Source organism: Zootoca vivipara, chromosome 1 (assembly GCF_965207765.1).
Source record: "Zootoca vivipara chromosome 1, rZooViv2.hap1.1, whole genome shotgun sequence".
Lineage (NCBI taxonomy): Eukaryota > Metazoa > Chordata > Lepidosauria > Squamata > Lacertidae > Zootoca > Zootoca vivipara.
The window spans coordinates 78,372,040-78,386,684 of NC_142582.1; the positions used below are offsets into that span (position 1 = coordinate 78,372,040).

At 40.0% G+C, this 14,645-nt stretch overlaps 1 protein-coding gene across 11 annotated transcripts in view; it reads right to left on the reverse strand.

The window, feature by feature from the left end:
* Nucleotides 1–14,645, reverse strand: part of LOC118085760 (uncharacterized) — a 49,951-nt gene that overhangs the window by 18,179 nt on the left and 17,127 nt on the right. For 3 of the 11 annotated variants that reach the window (XM_035116778.3, XM_035116825.3, XM_035116808.3), the window contains exons 14-21: nucleotides 14,347–14,498; nucleotides 8,963–9,116; nucleotides 8,561–8,684; nucleotides 6,145–6,275; nucleotides 2,539–2,586; nucleotides 1,741–1,850; nucleotides 1,256–1,424; nucleotides 556–660 (exon numbers count right to left, since the gene is read on the reverse strand). In XM_035116778.3, the coding sequence (XP_034972669.3) occupies nucleotides 556–660; nucleotides 1,256–1,424; nucleotides 1,741–1,850; nucleotides 2,539–2,586; nucleotides 6,145–6,275; nucleotides 8,561–8,684; nucleotides 8,963–9,116; nucleotides 14,347–14,498 (993 nt within the window). Of the gene's footprint in view, nucleotides 1–555; nucleotides 661–1,255; nucleotides 1,425–1,740; nucleotides 1,851–2,538; nucleotides 2,587–6,144; nucleotides 6,276–8,560; nucleotides 8,685–8,962; nucleotides 9,118–14,346; nucleotides 14,499–14,645 lie in introns of all 11 variants that reach the window. The other 8 variants (XM_088668547.1, XM_035116741.3, XM_035116722.3 and 5 more) reach the window with 8 other exon arrangements.

Here is a 14,645-nt window from a genome sequence, read left to right on the forward strand (position 1 = left end):
CTTGGATGAGTGACCACCTCCTATTTCCATAAAATATGCTGTTGCCATATACTGCTTCTTTTAACTGTTGTCATATCTTATCGTAGACTATATCATACGTACATGATATGATGCCTATAACATATACTGTTGCCATCTTGCTTTGTTTCAACTACATTTTGATATGAGGCATGGAGAGCTGCTTTTCAGGAAAAATGAGCCTATAAGTTTCCTTGGGCTAATGAAATGACTTTTACAGTTCTGTTTATAGTTATTAGAATTATTTTATTGCTCACATATTAAATATATCACTAAACAGACAATGGTTTGTATCTAATGAAGTTGCTCTGTTCATCCAAGGACTTCCACTTGCACAACTTGCCCTTCCTCTACTACCCCTGCATGCCTCCACTTCACACCTGTTCCGGGAGGGCCTGGAGCAAATTGGGAGGGGGGAAGAAAGAGGGGAGGGTGAATTATGTTTCCAAATCAGAAATCCTTGCACAAACTGGACTACTTCATTGGAACCAACCTATTTATGTAAGAAGCCACAACAAAAAGTTTACCCTTTTTTACCTTTTCTTGAAAGGCAGTTATTTTTTCTGTTAGTACAGTAATAACTGCTTTCTGTTCTGCACACTCTTCTCCATAAGCGCTGCACTTCTTCAGGACATCTTCCAGCTAGTTTCAGGAAGGGAAACATTATTCACTGTTTTCAATTGTGACAATTCAATTCAATTGTGACAAAGGAACAATATTGTCCATTATATAAGTATAAAAATTAAATAAGTATTTTAAAAAAATCTTTAAAAATGCGTTATAAACACTGACAACTGGGAAACACTGGCCTGCAAGTGCTCCAGTTGGAGAACAGCCTTTACCAAAGGTGTCATGGCCTTTGAAGAAATTTGATCTCAGGACGCAAGAGGAAGGCACGCTTGGCAAATCCACACCGTGATCAACTCCCGCCTGGAAACCACTGTCCCCACTGTGGAAGGATGTGTGGATCCAGAATTGGCTTCCACAGTCACTTATGTACCCATTGTTTAAATCGTGTTTATGGAAGACACCCTACGGAAATTTACTTAACTTTGCCACTGTTTATAATATGCTCTGGTTGTTGGTTCACACATAGGGGGATTTTAGGGATTTCCAAAATGTCAGGGGAGGGAGCGATGAAATGTTCAAAGAACTACTGAGTATTTACCAAAGATGGCAAATTGATTGATGCAGAACACAATACAACTTGACTGACTCAGAACTGTAAACAACTCACCTTTTGTTCCCTCTGCAAAAGCTTTTCACTTAGTTCTTTGTTTAGAAGGTCTCTCTCATGAATTGACTTTCTCATGTCTTCTGCCTGTTCTAGCTTTTCATTTGTACTTGAAAGTTTCTGCTCCTTTTCCCCAAGCAAAGTTTCAAGCAAGCCATTTCTTTCATTTAATCTGCCAATAAAAGAAAGGATCAAATATATTATGATAAACATTCTCAAATATATGTGGACATCAATTGAACTATGGGAAACATTTGGAGACATAGCTCCCTGTCTATATCCAAAAGCAACATCAACTATTCTATAAATTACAAGAAAAATAACTAAGCATGAAAATAATCTTTATGAAAGGGTTTCCCCCCTTCAATTACCTGCAGCAGGTAAAAGTTTAAAAATATTTGACAACATATACACCAATGTTTGGATCTCAATAACATTGGGGTATAGGGTAGGGGGGCTGGGGAGGGACTATAAATGTTCTATTTTACCCTTTCAGTTGTTCATTCAAACTGGAAACAAGAACTTGGTGTTTTTCTGCATCACGTGCTTGCTGGTTGCGCAGCTGTGTAAGCTGGGACTGTAAACGGTCATTTTCATTCTGTAAGAAAATAATTTACACAGCTGGTACTTGCACTGACTATAAAAAAAGGGTTATCTAAACTACGTGAGTTAGACTCTACCATTATAGCTCATTTACTACCAGCAAAATGCCATCAGAAATCCTTGTTCCCAGTAGAAACAGTGAGATTCCTTTTGAAATGCCTCATTTCTGGTGATCTTATCCTGTGACAACCAACATGGAAAGAGACATCCTATAATATAGATTTCATATAAAAGCACACCATGTAAACATGCAATGTGTGGGAGGAGCTTACTTTTAACAGATGTGGCTAAAAACAAGGGATGTTTTGAAGAAGCTCCAGTGATGCCTAACAGAATTTTAATTTTAGCATAACTTATCCACACAGAATTCACTGAATTATATTTGTTTTTCTTTGCACTTGTCCAAAAATCAACCAGTGTGTGAAGTAGCAAAGTGTAAAATAAATTCTGGAATGTAATCCACAGTGTATGAAGCAAGCTCCACTGACACAGTCAACATCTAAATATATTACTCTACCCAGCTTCACAAAACTAACACACAAGATTAAACTGCAAAAACACACCATCCAAAACCAGAAGCAGCTCAGAAAAATCCAAAATTGTCATTAAATGCTGGGTAGGTTAGACACAAAATATCACTTCTATGTAAAATAAACTATCACTTGGGAATGGGCAGGACACACCTGTACAGCCCTCAATAGCTGCCCTTCTTCCTCTACACCAAATGTCACCTGTATTGAAATGTTCTGTTACAATGCAATATACATTGACATTCTGCTGCATGAGAAAATATTTTAAGCGACCCCTCATTATACACATACATTTTAGTATGTTAAGGGAGTTATTAGTCAGACCTTTAGATGAACATATTAATATTTAAAATTACACAGTATTTGTATAAAACTTAGAAAACTATGTTCATTGTATGTTTTTCTTGTTTTTCATGGAGACTTATGGCTTTCATGGTTCTGTTTTGGGGCTACAGTATATTGTCAACAACACTGCACATTCTCCATTCATTTACACACACACCTGGGTAATTTATTCCTGTTGTAATAGTACTTGGCATCTTGTTGGGTGAGATGGAGCTGATACACAAATGTCCTGGCCACAAACACATACAGGAATGGGGCGGAACAGGTGTCAGAGAAGTTGGCATGGGGACACATGAGTGAAGCCAATGTAATGCGCCTGCTGGTGCACTTGCACCACCCAGGAAGCAACAGTAACCCATCTTCCAAGAAGCTAGAGCAACTGCTCTGCGCTACCCATTATGCTGCTTCTGCATTTTCTTCAACCAACAACACACAGTCCTTCTTTTCCCAAGGACTTTGTACTGGCAGTTTAACTCATTAGCTATCAGAACATCTATGAGCTTTCCATGACTTCACAGTAATTCAGCCAATGAATGGGGAAAGCTTATTTTAATAAAGTGTAGTCATTGCACCTGCAAACATTAGCTAGGGAGCAATAGATAAGAGTATCAGCCGATTGATTAGATGTAACTGATCAAAAGTACTCTTTATTCCTGCTGTCACTCGAGGATCCAGGAATGGAACTACCGTGTTTCCCCCTTTTTAAGACACCGTCTTATTACTTTTTTTCTCAAAAAACCACAGGGTGGCTTATTTTTGGTGGGATGTCTTACTGATATTTTTATTACGAGTCTGAGGGAAGGGAGGTGTGTGCGAAGGGCTGCTCTCTCTCTCCTCCAAGGTGGGGACTCACTTAATAGCAATCTGCTACACTGGAGCTTTTTAAATCTAAACCAGTATAATGGAATCTATCTATGTGATACAGTCCTAGCAGTAGCCTATACGTAAAGCAAGCAAGGATCTCTACCAGCCAGCTGCCCAAGACTTAAGTTCCAACAGTCTGAACAATGCACAACAATGTAGCACTTTGTAGTGCTATCACTGATAGCAAAGAAGCTACCTGCTGAGAACAAAGAAGCCAGCTAAGCAGCAATTAAGATTGCTGACTTGGTAAATGGTAGCAATTGAGAAGCAATTGAGCCAGCGAGGTGAGGAAGCACGTGTTGTTAGGACCGGCAGTTTAACTTTTGTGTAGAGCAGCGTTTAGCAGCTCCGTTTAGCAGCTCGCAAACAGCGAAGGAAAAAGTCCTTAATAAATAAATAAAAAGTCCCCAAGGCAAGGACTGCGATCCAAACTACTTACAAATCCTTAAAGGGGCAGCTCCACAGACAACCAAGCAGCATAAGGTAGAAAGAAAACTGCAGCAGGCTTTTTAAAAAGCTGCCTTATGCCTTCGGCAAAAGCAAGGAGACAACAATCAGACACGGGAGATTCCCGTTAAGAGGAAATCAACGTGCATTGAATGGAAGGGAATTTAGGGAAAGGTGGGGGGAAGCGAGAGGTGGGCTGTGTGTGTGTGTGTGTGTGTGTGTGTGTGTGAGAGAGAGAGAGAGAGAGAGAGAGAGAGAGAGAGAGAGAGAGAGAGAGACGCACGGGGGGGGGGGAGAGACAGACGCGCACACGGAGGTCTCTCCCTAAAAGGGAAAACAGCCTTTGCATTCTTCAATCGCCCCTCTTTTCTTCCTCGTGCCTTCATCTCCTCCCCACCCCACTTTTCTCCCCTTCACCAAGTAGAGCTTACACAGCTTGGCTAAAAAAATATTTTTGGATCCTTATATTTTAAAAAATGCTCTCAGAAACGGGGAAGGGAAATCACGAGGCTTCGGCAGCTATGGCTGTTCGGTGCATTTTTACAAGCTTTTAAAGGAAATACGACAGCAAAATGGGGAGAGATTTTTAAGGGGGGAGTTGGCTGGCGGGAGGGGGGTTATTGCTAGTGGGTGAAGGGTCTATCAGTATGTCTTATTTTCGGGGTATGGCTTGTATCGCACAATTGCTTAGAAATCCTGCTATGGCTTATATTATGCCTACGTCTTAAAAAAGGGGAAAGACGGTAGAAGCAGTAACAAACGCTAGTCTGCAAATCTGCTTTTTCAGATGGGGAGAGTATGGTCCTTTTTACTGCAAGTAAACCCACCTTCCTTGATCATAAGTGGCCCGTGATGCAACCTGTCTTGTTTGGCTTCAACTTCAATTTGTTGGCCTTCATCAAATCCTTTCTGCAATCCAACACTAATTAAGGATTTTCCCTATTGCACCTGGACATAGTATCTAAGAACAGAACTAGGTGTCATCAGCTTGTTGGTGACACTGCACACCAATCGCTCGGGACGGTCTCTCTCTTAGTGAGTTTGTGTACACTTTAATCAGTTACTGGTGACATACCCCATTTTCCCGAAAATAAGACATACCCATAAGCCGTAGTAGGATTTCTAAGCATTTGCAGAATATAAGCCATACCCCGAAAATAAGACATAGTGATAGCGCAGTTCTGGAGGGCGCCAAGGAAGAGGCGAGGCTGGACGCGTAATAAAAAATGACACCCCCTGAAAATAAGCCATAGTGTGTCTTCTTAAGGAAAAATAAATATAAGACAGTGTCTTATTTTCGGGGAAACACAGTAGTAAAACACCACAATGTAGTTTCCACAAAGTCATATAGTAGTCACCAATAGAAACTTCTTTGACTACCTGCTTAGGAGTGATGGTAAAAGGAATAAAGAAGTGAAACTTAAACCGTATGGATTCTATTCTTCTTTAACACATATGTAGATTATATGTTTTACCCTTTTAAATAAAATTTGAATTAAAATATGAAATAGCTGGTGACTCAGAAGCAATATCAAGTAGCTTCTCAAGACAGTTTTGAGGGCAAAACTGGATGTCAAACAGCAACCATATGCATTTTATCTACCGTATGTCTGCCCAATTCACATGTGAAGTGGCAGCAGAGGAGAGTCTATTTGTTACATAAAATGGTGCATTTTCCCCGCTTTATCTTTCTGCATTGTGTTCCTTTTCACAGTTTTGTTGCAGTCCAATTAACTTTCAAGGCTAGCTAGCAGAAAACAACTTAAAGCAACAAAGCGCAATGAGGTAGGGTAGTAATGATCACCTCTCTTTTGCACTCCTTTTCATATAATGAATAAAACCCTATCTCACAGATTTAAGAGGCAGATATCCAGGCATTATTATTTAAATTGCATTTTTGGTTAACAAAATGGAGACAGATTTAAGCATTACTTTGATTGAATAAAGTAAGAGAAAATAAGGTAAAATAAAGGTTTTGCTTTTATAAAGTTAAAATGTTGCTATTGTTGCATATCTCCCTCTTTTCTTAAAAAACACACACCCTATAATACTAGCAAGCATCTAAATGCCCTTCCTCACATTATTTCACATTCTGGCATGTACCTGAAGAGCTTCCAGTCTGCTCTGGAGCTGCAATCTATCTTCCAAGTCCCGGCAACGTTCCTCCAAGAAGAGAATTTGTTCTTGCAACTGATTTCTTTCCAATTCTAATTCTTCCACTACAGTCCGCAAACCTTTTTAATGTGAAACACACATTTTATTTGAACTGCCACCAATTTAAAGACATTTTACTTAATTCATAGTATGACATAATCCATTAGTTGCTTAATTAAAGCTTTTAAAATGTGCATATGAACAATAATTCTGAAGAACTACAGTGGATCCTCTAGTTACGTACAGCTCTGGATACGTAACTTTCGGGTTACGAACACGGCAAACCCAGATGTGTATACTTCCGGATTTCGCCCCGTGCGCATGTGCTGAAGCACTCTACGCGCCACACGCGTGCGCAGAAGCGGTGCCTCTGCCTATGGACTTTTCGGGTTGCTGACGGACCCCCGGAACGAATTTAATTCGTATCTGGCGGGTCCACTGTATTTTGTTTTTATACAACAACCACATGGGTTGCATCAGGTACATCTCTAGAAACAGAAGAGTGCCTCTTTCTGAGGTTCCATGTGCTATTAATTTTTTGAAATAAATTTATTTTGTTAAAAACAGAAATCTACTGTCTGATATTACAGTGATATTTTAATCCAATTGACAAAACACTGAAGCTCTAATTTTACTGTCCAATATTATACATTTCATGCAGAATTCTTCTGGGAATCAATCCATTCTATTTTAAACTTCACTAACTTAAATGACTATGCCCTCAAGCTTAACATGCAAATAGGAGCTCAGTTTAGTGAAATTCTTCCCAATGATTAAACAAGTAAAACCTGATTAATCAACTGAAGCCCAAACCATTAGGTATCTCACTGGTTCGGGGGTTTTGGTTTTTTTTAAGAAACTGGGGGGAGCTTTCTAGTATAAACGATTAGCTTTTAGTTTAATCAAGCTCTGGGAAATAGTTTTCTGTATATTTAATTTAAAAAGCAAATACTCTGTTCTGTCCTTTATTTCATTTCAAGAGGCACAGATTATTTACCCATTTCAGAATTTGTAATGTCAGTAGTACACTGGAGAGGTATCTCCTGTGAAATTTTCCTATTTTTAATGTAACTCATAACATAACTTTAGTAGATCTTGGCAGAACAACCCTAATTTATGAAAGTTTGCTTCATTATGAGCATCTAAAATGTACAGGTTGTTCAACGTAACTGTCATTGAGATACAAATATAGCAATCTTAAGAACTGGAACAGGGGTCGGCAAACTACTGCCCGAGGGCCGGATCCAGCCCAACTGCCCTCAGGATCCAGCCCACAGACGGTCCGTGGATTGTATGGATTCTATTTGTTAAATTTTTTTGTTAATTTTTTTTGTTAATTTTTTTCCTGCGCCATTTTAGGGGGGCGCCATTTCCCCACTCTCCCTCTCACACACCGCTGCGCCTCCTCCTGGCTTCTTCCCGCCCTGCGTAGAGGAGGAAGGGGGCTGGGCTGAGCTGGCTGAGCGCCATTTTGGGCAGCGCCTCTCCGGAGCCAGCCAGCCCTTTTGGGCCACTCGTCCCACCGCCACCGCCGCCGCCAGCCTCTGCTGCTTGCAAAGGCAGGCAAAGGAGCCACGATTGGCAGAGCGCAGCGCAGCACCTCTCCGAAAGGGCTGGCTGGCTTCAGAAATGCGCTGTGCTGCACTCTGCCAACCATGGCTCCTGTGCCTGCCCTTGCGAGTGGCAGAGGCTGGCGGTGGCAGAGGGATGAGCGGCCCAAAAGCAAGGGCAGCACAGGAGCCGCGGTTGACAGAGTGCAGCACAGCACCTCTCTGGAGCCAGCCTGCCCTTGCGCCGGAAGCACCATAGGTAGGCAGGGGGAGGGCTGGGGAGAGAGGGGGAGAAAGAGAAACCCCTTCCGCTGCGCGCGCACTGTCTGGCCCGCCACAAGGTCTGGAGGATGGTGAACCGGCCCCCTCCAAAAAAAGTTTGCTGACCCCTGAACTGGAACATGAAACAGAATTGGGAAACAAAGACTACAAGTGGACTACAAGAGTAGAAGCATTTTCATAAGAACAAAAGAACTAGAACTGAAAGAAAGAAAGAAAGAAAGAAAGAAAGAAAGAAAGAAAGAAAGAAAGAAAGAAAGAAAGAACTCTTACCATTAATGACAAAAATCTTTATTCACAAGTGAGAGCTCAAGGTATTAAACCACAATTTGAGTTCTAGTTTTGAACCAAAACTAGACAGTTCATCCAGCACGCACATGCTTCAAAATGAAACAAAAAAGCAAACCAAAAATAATAATAATTCAACTTAGATACAAACACAACACAACATGGTTTGTTAGTTGAATTTGAAAAACAAAAATGGGACAAAACAGACGCTGTGCATGCTTTAATAAACTGTCTAGTGGTTGTCACACCTGCACTAGGGGAAGTGTACTCTGGCCACCAACCTCCCATGTTCTCTCCTTCAGCTGAATCTGTACTATCCATGGTGATATTCAGCTCTTCATAGCAATGTTTTCCATCAAAGCCATAGTCATCCTACATGCAGGGGGCGAGGGTGAGAGAGAAAACTGAAATTAACAACCTGTCAAATGTACATTGTAACATCCATGGCCAACACCACACTAAGGAGAGTTTCAACAATAGATTAAAGAAGGCAATGTTTCAATAGAACCAGTACCAAAGTCACCATATCCATTTTCAATCTCCCACGCTACATATTAAGAAATCACATATGCTTGGAGCACAATAGGAAAAGTCTTTCTACTGATTACACCATCAAATAAATATACATACAAAAATGCAAACAACCTTACCTGGAGTTTCCTGCTCGACTGGGCAGTCATCCTTCCCTCTGGCTGCATTCTTCCAATCCCTTGACCTGCGGCCAGTTCCTCCTCCAACTCCTGCTGCCCTGAGACTATGGCTGGATCAGAGCAGCCAGGAAAGAACCAGTCATCCTCAATCAGTTTTGTGCCACAAGAAAGCAATCATACATCAGACAAACATACTGTACACATTCACAAAAGGGGATCAGTGATACAGACAGAGGCTTATGAAGGATTGGCAGGAATAGACACACTCCATATCATCATTCACCTTGTGATTTCCCTCTCTACACAGCACATGGGTACAATTTGAATGCTATTCTTTTTAATAGAAGCCATAGAGGATAAAAATCTCAAAGGCAATTTCCCCACCCAAAGAAAAATAATTTGTATATGGATACCGGCAGCCACTTATATAACCAAATTAGGCCTACAGGTTTTCAGAGTTCAGATACAGTTGATAGGTGATAAAATGCATCACCTAAGCATGTAATATTCAGCTATGCTTTCACTTTATGAAAATGAAGCAAGCCTTGCTTATACATTAATATTAAAGAAAGCTCTCGTTCCAGGTAATATGAGGAAGTCACAAGTCTGCATCATACACTGCAAACTGGCATCAAGCCATATTGATTAATTTGTCAATAGCACACAATAATTTCAGAATACAGTAGCTAAAATTAATGAAATCTATTGTGAAAGATTATTTTTATTTTATTTTAAGGACATTCCCATCTGTTTTGCATGATCAACGCAGCACATGTATGTGATAGATGTTTCATATAAAGCAGACAAAAGTCAGCATAAAGAAATGAAGACAAAAGTTGGCTCCATACTTTATCCATTGCTAAAACAAGGACTCAATTGCAACTAATCATCTATAGCAAATTAGTATTTTTATTCAATAATAAATAATAAATTAACAGCTGAGTAAATTTGGTACAAACTGTGTCCCAGGCTAGATTTAATAAACTGTACAAGAATCTGTATAGGAATAAAGCAATTTGGTCTACTTTCCGTATGTTGATCGGAGGCTAATCAAGTCTTTTCAGATGTGCAGCATGTTTTTAGTTATATGGAGGTACACTCATCAGGGGCATGGGCTGGTTGTTCTCTATTTGTTGTGTAGTATGAGAAATGTCCCATGGCCCAGAATTAAATTAGGTTCCTGAGAAACTGCAACACAGCCTCTGTCACAATTTGTCAATTAAAACTCCACATTTATTTTCTCAGGCATTTCAAAGAATAGAACTAGAAAATAATGGCTGGTACTAAAAGAATGCCAATAAACTTGGCTCCAAATGTTAAATATTTTCAATTTCTAGACACCCAGAGTAGTCAGTGAGGAGGGTCAGAGTTGTGCCCCATGCCTCCTGACAGCACAGTCACTGCCACTTACTAAGAGGCAGAGTAGCAGGGCAGCAAGGAGGTTGGTACTATGTGGCTGCACTGGCTGGAGCATAGGATTGGCTGAGCATCACTCCCCAATCACCTCAGCCCTTCTCCTCTAGGTAAGCGACAGCAACTCCACTGGCAGAAAGTCTGTGCATAACTACGGCCCTCCTCACCAAGCACTCCTGCCAGAATCTGTCTACCTCTCTCTTGTGCACACTGGGAGTCCCATGTGTGCAAATTAACTTTAATGGCACTGTCAGGCTCATTTTTCACAACCAGTAGTTTCATTCATTCTTATGTAGTCTGTTTGACTTGCTAGTGCTGAAATTTCTGTATTCCTTGGATGTATGCTCAGCCCCCATTACTGAAGGGGATATATAGTAAATTAACATATGTATATGTAGGTTTCTCACAGCTCAAGATGGCCCACACAGAAGAATAAAAAAGCAAGAATCAAAATACCCAGGAATCCTTCACTCTTGAGCTTGGCTCTAAAGAAACCCAGAGTTCTGCTCATGCAACAGGGTTTCCCCAACCCATTCCTCATCAATAAAGCATCTCTACTCCTCTTTAAAGACACTCATTAGAGTTGGGAAATGGTGCAGGCCGTAGCATGAAGTAGTGGAAGCAGAAAGGCCAATCTCACACAGGTAGATGGGCTCTCTGTTTGAACTAGGCACTTTAGAGGAGTCATGGAAATTCTCTGTGTGTCTCAGAGCACCCAGGTAGCTATGGAACGGTCTGATACAATGTGTGATACAAATGTGATACCGGTACAACGCAGAGTTGAATACTGTATAGCTTCCACTGCTGATTACGGCAGGTAGAGCTATAACAGGGCAGTTTACTTTCGATGTTTGATACTAATATGCTTTCCAACTTAGACACTATGCGAACTTTCCAATACAACTATATACATTTTAGTTATTTGTCAATAAACATCAGTTATAATGAAGTTTCAGCACCTGCAAGTCAAAACACCAACCAACAAGAGCTAGGGACCAATGAAAGAATCTCATTACAAATTGCTCAAAATTTGGAAGTATTTGTTACTATTAGTCAAGCTCTACAGCTTGGGGGGGCACCTGATTTTTTCAGATTTTTTTTCAAGTTATAACATCAGACTTAGGGCTACAAACAGATGAAGCAGACAATACTTGCATGTCTAGCAGTGCCACGCTGTTACAAACTTTGAGCATGATCTCACAAAAAATCAGAACTTTTGATTTCACTAAGAAATCTAAGCTAGGCTGGAGATATAAAGGTTTTCAAACCACTTGAATGTGATTTTTAGAAAAGCTCTGGTTCTTCTGGTATACACACATTTCTTTTCTCCCACTGTTAGCTCTAGTTAGACAGGTGTTGGAAATAATAAGATGTCTACCAAACATCCTTTACCAGAAGCAAGAGTGGTGAGAAAACTGCACATATAGCAAGAAGGTATCACTCTTTAAACCAGGCATCCCCAACCTTTGGCCCTCCAGATGCTTTGGCCTACAACTCCCATGATCCCTAGCTAACAGGACTAGAGGTCAGTGACAATGGGAATTGCAGTCCAAAACATCTGGAGGGCCAAAGGTTGGGGATGCCTGCTTTAAACCATGATCAACATTACTGGGGTGGGGAAAACTGACCATCTGTTTCTAGCCTTAAAACTCCCTGACTGAAAGAATACTTAAACTTTCATGGGATTGTGTTCTAATGCCTTGAGAGCAGTGACATTTGCACCTATGTAAGTCCTGTTCATGATGCTTTGCAGTGGCCCATACTAGTAACATCATTACAGGGCTACGTCTTCAAATGGAAGCTTGATTTGTTAATTAAAAAAAATATGAGTGCTGCATTTACCATTTGAATATTCTTTTGAAATATTTAGTGTAGTATCTATCCATATTTCTGGCCCCAAAAAATGTTAATTAAAAACCCCTACAGGCATACTTTTAAATACTGAAAGTATGACTTATTATAAATTGTGCAATTTGCTTGGTAAATATGGAGTCAGCTATTAGTACGAAGAATGAAGATGATTCTGTTAACATAAATGAAGGAACAAGCATTGCAAAGGAGAAGAAAATAGAGTTTAAAATGGCATTTGTTACTTATGCTAATAAAAAGGGGGGAGGGACACATGCCACCACAAACAACTGTTATATCACACTATTGAAGATTTCCCACGAAAGACTTTACAGAGGAAAATCAGCAACAGTACACCATAAGCTGTTGTGGCTGCAAAATCCTGCATGCACAAAACTGATGGGAAACTATGTTCTCAGTGGCTGACCAAATCGCAGTGTAGGTTAGGAGTGGAGGGGGAAGGGACACCTCAGGTTTAACCGCAAAGAGGGGGAGGGAAACAAAACAGAAACATCATGCTTAACCCAGGGGGGGAAATGCAAAATTAAATACTGATCCGGCACACAAAGAGATCAACATTTGACAATATTAATGGATAAGGGCTTAAACATAACAAAATATTTGAGCCCCCAAGCTCCCTTAATTTGGTATTGCATCTACATTCAGAATGTAATGGCCAAAGGTCCAGCACATACTGTATGCATACTAGTTACAGGTAGGTAGCCGTGTTGGTCTGGATCGAAGTAAAATAAAAAAAATTCCTTCAGTAGCACCTTAAAGACCAACTAAGTTTTTATTTTGGTATGAGCTTTCGTGTGCATGCACACTTCTTCAGAAGATTTCCCACGAAAGACTTTACAGAGGAAAATCAGCAACAGTACACCATAAGCTGTTGTGGCTGCAAAATCTGAAGAAGTGTGCATGCACACGAAAGCTCATACCAAAATAAAAACTTAGTTGGTCTTTAAGGTGCTACTGAAGGAATTTTTTGTATGCATACTAGCCACTAGACCTTTATGGTATTCCCATAAAAAATAGAAACAGTATCTATTTGGGGCTTTCAGGTCCAACTAATAGGCATGAAAGGAAAAAATACACAACTAATAGCTAATTTAACTAATGCCCAAGGTAAGGCATTCAGAAATACGACAATCATGAGTCTTTGTACAATTCTGGGTTTACAGCGTTCCTATGAATGCTAAGATTTGTCCTTGCATAGATTGTTCTTGTTAGTTTTATATTAATTAATATTTAAAAAGATACTTCATGAGAATTGTAAAGTTACTTGTTGCTGAAAGTGGCAAGTGTCACTTTGATTAGGTCCTTTTACATCCTTTATACGTCTGCCTAGTTAACAGAAACATGTACTGTAATAAGAAGCTCTAGGACTCGTGAATTTTGTTGGGCAACTCTCTGCTCCATTATCAAGAGTTGTCCGGTGCCCACAGATAAAGAATTATGTGCAATTGTGGAAATTCAAAGGCTATTCCCCCTTTATAGTTCTAAAACCAGATTAAATCCTACAGCCTGATCATGAGACTGGATGACAGTATCCCTGTTGCAGTGCTCCTTTTCCAGAATCTGCATAGTACAGCTGGATCAAACAATGGACTTATTCAGAGCAAGGCTGTCATAGATTGCCAAAAGAACCCTTTACAGTTGGACCCAAAAGTTGAAGTTATTCTGAACTTCCTGCACTCTTGCAAAAATTTAGTCTAATTTCACTACTTTTTGATGGCACTGCAAGCAGACTGAATAACTTTGCCCCATTTACAACATTTCATAGATTTTATTTATTTATATTTAAATTATGGCTTATTTATATACCACTTTTAGCCCAAATCAGTGAACAGAATAGTAATAATACAAAATAAAAATACAATAAAATTACAATAAAAAAAACCTTAGCTGCAGTAGTAGGCAATTCTGGAGCTAAATCTAACTCTTTGGATCAGGCTAGTTCAATATACTGGACAACAGCAGCAGCCGTCACAGATACCACTGACTCACTGCCTCCTGACAGCACAGTCACTGTCACTTACTAGGAGGCAGTGTGTGACACTGTCAATTTGCTTTCAATGTTTGCCAACCTAACAAAATGACCTAAAGTCAAATCAAAATCACCTTCTCTCTCTTCTTCAATTTGTGACATTCTTAGAGCCATAGCAGATTTCTCCTCTCTGATTTGATTGTGTGCATCTTCAGACTCAGTTACAATTTCTTGCCATTCCAAAAGCTGAGTCTGCAGCTCATCCACACTATCAGATTCACTAGCCTGCAGCAAGTGAAGACAGGATATGGAAATAATACAACCAATTCAAGAAATATGAGGAGCTGAATAACCTGACCTTCAGAAACTCCATATAAATCAAGTTTTCTTTCACACAAACCTAACCGATCAATAAAATACAATTCTATGGTC